Source organism: Neomonachus schauinslandi, chromosome 9 (assembly GCF_002201575.2).
Source record: "Neomonachus schauinslandi chromosome 9, ASM220157v2, whole genome shotgun sequence".
In the NCBI taxonomy this organism is placed as follows: domain Eukaryota; kingdom Metazoa; phylum Chordata; class Mammalia; order Carnivora; family Phocidae; genus Neomonachus; species Neomonachus schauinslandi.
The window spans coordinates 81838995-81846258 of record NC_058411.1 but is presented as its reverse complement, the minus strand read 5'-3'; the positions used below and the strand labels follow the sequence as shown (position 1 = coordinate 81846258).

The following is a 7264-nucleotide window of genomic DNA, read 5'->3' as shown; positions in this document are numbered from 1 at the left end:
ATGATCTCAGGGTCCTGGGATCGAGCCCCACGTCGGGCTCCCTGCTCCGCGGGGAAGCCTGCTTCTCCCTCTCCCACTCCCCCTGCTTGTGTTCCCTCTCTTGCTGTGTCTCTCTCTGTCAAATAAATAAATAAAATCTTAAAATGAAAAAAAAAAGTACTTAAGAGTTGGGGCGCCTGGCTGGCTCAGTTGGTAGAGCACGTGACTCTTGATCGCAGGGTTGTGAGTTTGAGCCCCACGTTGGGTGTAGAGATTACTTAAAAAGTAAAATCTTACCCTCAAAAAAGTACAAAAGAGTAGTGAGAATTAAATCTTGTTTTTTCTTTTCTTTTTTTTTTTAAAGATTTTATTTATTTATTTGAGACAGAGAATGAGAGAGAGAGAGAGAGCACAAGAGGGGGAGAGCGGCAGAGGGAGAAGCAGACTCCCCGCCGAGCAGGGAGCCCGATGCGGGACTCGATCCCGGGACTCCAGGATCACGACCTGAGCCGAAGGCAGTGGCTTAACCGACTGAGCCACCCAGGCGCCCAAATCTTGTCTTTTCTTAACCTTCTCTCCTTAACCTCTCAGGTTCATCTTGCCCAAGTTCTCCTTCTTGTTTTTGCCACAATATGTTTTGGAAATCATTCCATAGCAACATGGAAACAATTTCCCTTTTTTTTTTTTTGGTTGCACAGTACTCATTATATGAATGCACCATAACTTACAATTTAATTAACCAGTACACCAGTCTCCTCTTGATTTAGATTCTTTTTTTCTTTCTTCTCCTCTTCCTTCCCTACTAAGAACTAAACCATATTGCCTCAGGTTTATTATTTTTATTAAAACAGCATTACCATATCCAGTTATAGGATGTGTTGACGGACATTAGATTGTTTCCAATTCTTTGCTATTATAAACAATGCTACAGTGAGTAACTGGCTGGTAAGTTGGTTTATACACATGTAAGTACAGCCGCAAGATGAATTCCTACAAGTGGAACTGTGTTGAGGGTTATGTGCATTTACAGGGCTTTTAAAAAGTTTTTATTTATTTATTCATTTAACTAATCCCTACACCAAACGTGGGGCTCGAACTCACCATCCCGAGATCAAGAGTCGCAAGCTGTTCCGACTGAGCCAGCCAGGCGCCCCTGTTTACAGTCTGGATGGATACTGCCGAACTGCCCCCTCCCAAGGCTTTACAGAGAGTTATGTCAGGCGTTAAGAGTGAGTTGAAAGGAAGAAGAGAAGGTAAAGAGATAAGAACGCTGGTGGGAGGCTGAGTCACTGAGATTCCTCTTTGATGAGGCAGAGTCACAGAGGGTGGACCCAAGGGGGAAGACCGGGACACACAGTGACAGTGAAGGGATGGGAGGGGAGAGCATCCACAGAAAAACATGTCAGATGCAGGTGTAGAGGCCTAGAATGAGAAAAGGAGGCCCTGGCTTCCAGGGGTTGCGAGGGAAATAGAACCAGAAGAGCAGGAAAGAAAAGCACCTGTCTGGACCAAACCCGCACCCTGGTGGCTTGGCTGGCAATCAGTAGAGGGTCCAACAGGGCAGGTTCTGGGGTGACCTCTGAGAGACAAAGCCACGGGGGTGGCTCCCTCCTTACATTTTTCAGAAAGTCATCAGCTGAAGACAAGACCCCCTGGCAGTCTACCTAGCAGACAGATAGGCTAGCCCCACCAGCCCTGAGGGTGGCAGTGGACAGCGGAGTGATGGAGTGATGGAGTGACGCATCAGGCCTTGGGCCAAACCAGCAACATCCACCCAGTCCCAGGCCCCGGGAGCAAGGGGCAGATGCCCCACCCTACCACTCCCTACTTCCTAGCCCCCAAGAGGGCAAAGGGCCAGAGGGGCAATAAAGCCAGCTCCTCCCCCAGCTGCTGGGTCTCCAGGAAACACAGACTCCACCTCCTAAGCCACTCCTCCAATAGAAAGAGTGGGAGGGCAAGTGAGGGGAATGAAGGAAGGAGCAGGGTGCTCCGGGAGGCCATAGGAATCTGGACTGGACTGGCCACAAACAGGGAAAGGGGAGCAAGCCAACCCACCCTGGGGAGGATCTCTCTACCCCATGCAAGAATCAAAGGTTTAGATGCCCCGAGCACCTGCCCACCTTGCCTGTCTTGGTCCATCTAAGCCTCCAGGATGGCTTTATCCAAGCTCAGCTGAGAATGGACTCCTTGTTACCAAATAGCTCCCCCCACCCCCCAGAGCACTGCAGCACCCTTAAAATGGCCGGGAGCTCGCACTCAGTTCACGCCCTACCCAGCTCCCTCAATGACCCAGGAAGTCCCCACTCCACCCTGTGTTGTGCCAAACAGGCCAGTCTGGGGTGGGGGTGGGCAGGTTTCCAAATGAGGAAGGCTGGTCACAAGACCACGGAGCCCCATCCAGCTCATCTCCCTGACCAGAACCCAGGGTTTTAGGTTCTGGCCCTGGAGTGGGACTCCCATGGACCCTCTGTCAGAGCAGGAAGGCACAAGCAGCTCAGGTCGATTCGTGTCATCACCACCTACACTCTGTGCTACTTCCTTGTGGAACAGGCTCAGGCCCTGGACCAGTGGGATTCAGGTGGCCCAGCCTGAGAACCTGCCCTGTTGGACCCTCTACTGATTGCCAGCCAAGCCACCACTCTCCACCTCCCCCACCCAGAATTCCCATCCCATTCCCTCTCCCCTCGGAGAGCCAGGACAGCTACTGGAAGGACAGGGAGAAGAGTAGGTCCTTAACCTGAGAGAGACTGGCCCAGGAAAAAGCTGGACAGTCTCTTTTTGACTTTCCGGAACTGAGACCACCCCCAGACTGAGCACCAGCCCAGTCCTGGCCCCTGAGTTCCCCAGTCTCTGGTTCTATTATCTGCTGGGCTATCTTGGGTCAGAGTGCTAGGTTTCTACCAAAAAAGATGGTCTTGTGCGGAAAAACAGCACAGGACTTTGGGAGATCCTGCCTGGGTTGAGTCCCACGTCTCCCATTTATGGGCAATGCTATCCTGGGCAAATTATTTAACATGGGAGTCAGTTTCCTAATCTAAAAAGTGGGCTGATCATCAAAAGGAATGAGATCTTGGCATTTGCAATGACGTGGACGGAACTGGAGGGTATTATGCTGAGTGAAATAAGTCAAACAGAGAAAGACATGTATCATATGACCTCACTGATATGAGGAATTCTTAATCTCAGGAAACAAACTGAGGGTTGCTGGAGTGGGGGGTGGCGTGGGAGGGATGGGGTGACTGGGTGATAGACACTGGGGAGGGTTTGTGCTCTGGTAAGCACTGTGAATTGTGCAAGACTGTTGAATCTCAGATCTGTACCTCTGAAACAAATAATGCAATATATGTTAAGGAAAAAAAAAAAGAAGATAGCAGGAGGGGAAGAATGAAGGGGGGGAAATCGGAGGGGTAGACAAACCATGAGAGACGATGGACTCTGAAAAACAAACTGAGGGTTCTAGAGGTTTAGGATGGGTTAGCCTGGTGATGGGTATTGAGGAGGGCACGTTCTGCATGGAGCACTGGGTGTTATGCACAAACAATGAATCATGGAGCACTACATCTAAAACCAATGATGTAATGTATGAGGATTAACATAACAATAAAAAAATAAAAATAAAAAATAAAAAAAAATAAAAAGTGGGCTGACGACTAATAGCACCTTTTTCAGAAGTGGTTGTCAGGAGGCCGAAGTCAGAGGTGAGTGGCCACAGCAATCAGTCAACTATCAAGTGCGAACAGAGGTTATCAGCTGTGACCCATCCCTGCCCTGGAGCCCCACCTGGCCAGAGCAGCAGGCAGAGAAAATGGGGAATGAAAGCCTCTGGAGGGGCCGTGATCCCAGCTCACCGCTCGGTCACAGGAGGAGCCCCCACTTTGCCCTTATCCCTGGCAGTAAACAAGGTGAGCAGACCTTGTAGCTTGGCCACCACATCCTCAGCTGGGAGAGCCCTGCCTGGCTCACCGCGTACACACACACCTGCCCGCACAGCTGACATCCCTCCCCGACCAGGCACACATACCAGTGGGCTGACTCACGCGCAACCCTCCTCACCCCCACCCCAGAGCCTCCGGCTACTGTGCCCACAACACCACCTCTTCCCCTTTTAGGTCAACCCCTGACTGGGCTTGTCCTTTAGCATCTGGGGTCTGGCGCTTTTCCCCAGACCACCAAAAGGCCAACAGGTGGGAACAGGGGGTGCAGACAGATGCTAACCAATCCCAGACCGGCAGTAAGGGAGCAGACTATCCTACCCCAGGCTCACTTGCCAGGGCCTCAAGGTGCCTAGAACAGTGCTTGGCCAGGGGTACTTAGCTAGTCACCCTGCGGCCTCCAGACAACTCACTCCCTGACTTCGCATATCAGGGTCAGCAATCAGGAATCGCGAGGAGCTGCCTCCTCTCTCCCAAACACATATCCCAAAGCACCAGCCCATTCAACATCCTGAATTCCGGACCCAGAGTCTGGGCTCTAGAATGTTACCCCTCCCCACTCACGCAGCCTGCCCTTTGTTTACTGTTCATACAGCCTACTTCTAAGGAGGAGTCGGGGCACAAAGAGACAGCCCTCCTTACTGCTTTCTGATGCTCGCCTCCCCCAAGACTTCATAACCAGCCCCCCTGCTGAGTCTCCCCAAATCCATCCCACCCGTTCCCCTCGTCCTTACCGCCAAAGCCCTGGGTCCGCAGCTCGCGGTAGGAGTGGTAAACCTCCCGCTTGAGGTAGTTGATGAAGCCCTCCCTGGGCGCGAACTTACAAACGAAGTTCTGCTCGTAGAGGCAGTTCATTAGGAAGCAGGCGGCAATGGCGTCCTCCCCGCCGTCGGGCTTCAACTCCACCAGCGCCAGGTTGCAGTTCTGGGTGGTGCAGCAAGCGCGCACGCAGTCCCAGCCGCGGCGCACGGTGGGGGAGCCCAGGAAGGTGGCCCCGTTGCTGACCGAGGCCTCGGTATCGAGCACGAAGGCAGGCACCCCGGCGGTAAAGCGGTCCAGGCAGGGGCCTCCCGGGGGCAGGGCGGGGGGCGCGGGCGGCGGCCCAGCCTCGGTGCCCAGGAGATCGAGCGCGCACAGGAGCCACACAGCGACTGCTGGGACGCGGGCTTGGGAGAGGCGGGCGCAGGCCATCATCCTCCCCGGGGCCGTCGCCCTTCTCCCCACGGGGGTCACCTTCACTGCGCGGGCCTCTGGGCTCCGAGGGTGCTAGCGATCTGAAAGAGGGGAGGGGATGGGGGAGGAGACACACGGGATCAGCCGGACGCTTCGAGGGAGGTGGGCCAGCCAGGAGTAAGTCGAGGGGATGGCTGGGGAGCACCCCGCGCGCGGGGAGCGAGGAGGGGTACGCGCGCCCAGCCCTCCCACGCACGCTCCGGTGAGCCGGCCGCCGGACGGACGGCCAGATGGACGGCTAAGGAGCTCCCGTACCCGGACACTCGCAGCAGCGCCGAACAAAGGGCCAAACATGCTCCGAGCCCGCTCCGTCTCCGCCTCGCGCTCCGGGGCCCGGGTTACCTGCGCAGGTGAGTGGGGTGGGGCCGGGCCTGCCGAGGTTCCGGTCCCGGCTTCCTGCGCGGCTGCGGCCGCCGCTTCCGCCCCGGTGCAGGGTACGCTGGGGCTCGGCCACCTCCTCCTCAGGTTTCTGGTGAAACTGAGTCAGTGCGGCCGGGGCGGGGCGGACATTAACCCTAACACCGCCGGCCCCGCCCACGCCCGGTGCGCCGCCGCCAGCCCTGCCCTGCAGAGTTCCGCGGAACGGCCGCGGCCCCCGACCTCTCCCGCGCCAGCTGTTCCCCGCAGGGGCTCCGAGCGGCGCCCCTCCGGGCTGCCCTATGCCGACCCCGCGGAGTCCAGCCTCGCGGCGGGGTCCAGCGCCCCAGAAGTGCAGCCTGATCCCCGGAGGCCCGGACACGGCCGGGACGCAGCAGCGAAGTCGTCCCCTCGAGGGTCGGGAGCTCCGGGGCGGCTGCCTCCGGCCTCCCTTTCCGGTCGGGGCCATCATTCCTAGCGTCAGGCCTGAGGCGGGGTGAAGGGGCTGGGGGCAGGGGGCGGGGGGAGAAGGAAAGCCCTTCGCAAATGATCTCGCGGGCGTCGTCAGCCCTCGGGGAAATCTTTTCCGTCTGGTGGCGGGAAGAGATCCCCGGAAGCTGTGGGGCTGCACCTTTGATAACTGGAATCCGGGATGCCTGCTCCAGCGTCACCGCCCTTGCCAGCTCCGGGAAGCCCTCCTTTCTGCCAGAGTGAACAACTGAGGCGGTTCCCTCTTCCACGCTTCCCTGCGGGACCTACAGTGGTTCCATTGCGTTTGAGGCCCTTCCGTATCTTGTACCAAGGCTTACATTCAGGTCTCTGTCGGAGCTGAGTCCCTGTTAGCTTGCTGGTCTGCTACCTCGTCCCCTGGAGCACAGGTTCCCTCTTCTCTCCCACGAAGAGGGTGCTCCTGGTCAAGAGCTAGCCACCTCTTCCAGTAGAATGCCATCCTTGGAAGCTAGAGGTTCCGGCTCACCAAAGTAGTTGAGATAATGACCTTCACAGAACGGTGAGCTCCTTGAAGCCGAGAGTGAAGAACTCCCCTTTTTTTTTTTAAAGATTTTATTTTACTTATTTATTCGACAGAGAGAGATAGCGAGAGAGGGAACACAAGCACAGGGGAGCTGGAAAGGGAGAAGCAGGCCTCCCACAGAGCAGGGAGCCCCATGCGGGGCTCGATCCCAGGACCCCGGGACCATGACCCGAGCCGAAGGCAGACGCTTAACGACTGAGCCACCCAGGCGCCCCCCCCCCTTTTTTTTTTAAAGATTTTATTTTATTTATTTGACAGAGAGACAGACAGCGAGAGCAGGAACACAAGCAGGGGGAGTGGGAGAGGGAGAAGCAGGCTTCCCGCCGAGCAGGGAGCCCGATGCGGGGCTCGATCCCAGGACCCTGGGATCATGACCTGAGCCGAAGGCAGACGCCTAATGACTGAGCCACCCAGGCGCCCCAAGAACTCCTCTTAATAGACCCTACAGAGCAAGATTGGTCCTATTAATGCTCTCCTAAAAAAGAGATTGCACACCTTTTCACAGTGACTAAACAAACCCCGCCCAGTGGAACGTTCTTCCTAATTTCTCATCTAGAGTAGCTTTACCTACTAGGTCTTGTAGCCAACCCTTTGATCATTTTCCTGGCTGAACTGCAACATCCCCCAGCTGCCTACTTTATGGGTGTTGGGGTGGGAATCTGGGGTCTGTCGCCTTCTCTGGATTTTCTGCTTTTCTTCCACTGCCCCCGGCACAGTGGACATAGGGCAA

The 7264-nt window shown here is 55.9% G+C and overlaps 1 protein-coding gene across 4 annotated transcripts in view; it reads right to left on the bottom strand.

Moving 5' to 3' along the window:
• SPINT1 (serine peptidase inhibitor, Kunitz type 1) overlaps positions 1–5590 on the bottom strand; it is a 12743-nt gene extending 7153 nt beyond the window's left edge. For 2 of the 4 annotated variants that reach the window (XM_021695467.1, XM_021695469.1), the window contains exons 1-2: positions 5400–5590; positions 4646–5185 (exon numbers count right to left, since the gene is read on the bottom strand). In XM_021695467.1, the coding sequence (XP_021551142.1) occupies positions 4646–5105 (460 nt within the window). In that variant the 5' untranslated portion in view covers positions 5106–5185; positions 5400–5590. The remainder of the gene's footprint in view (positions 1–4645; positions 5186–5399) is intronic. The other 2 variants (XM_021695471.1, XM_021695468.1) reach the window with 2 other exon arrangements.
• Between the last annotated feature and the right edge of the window lie 1674 nt (positions 5591–7264).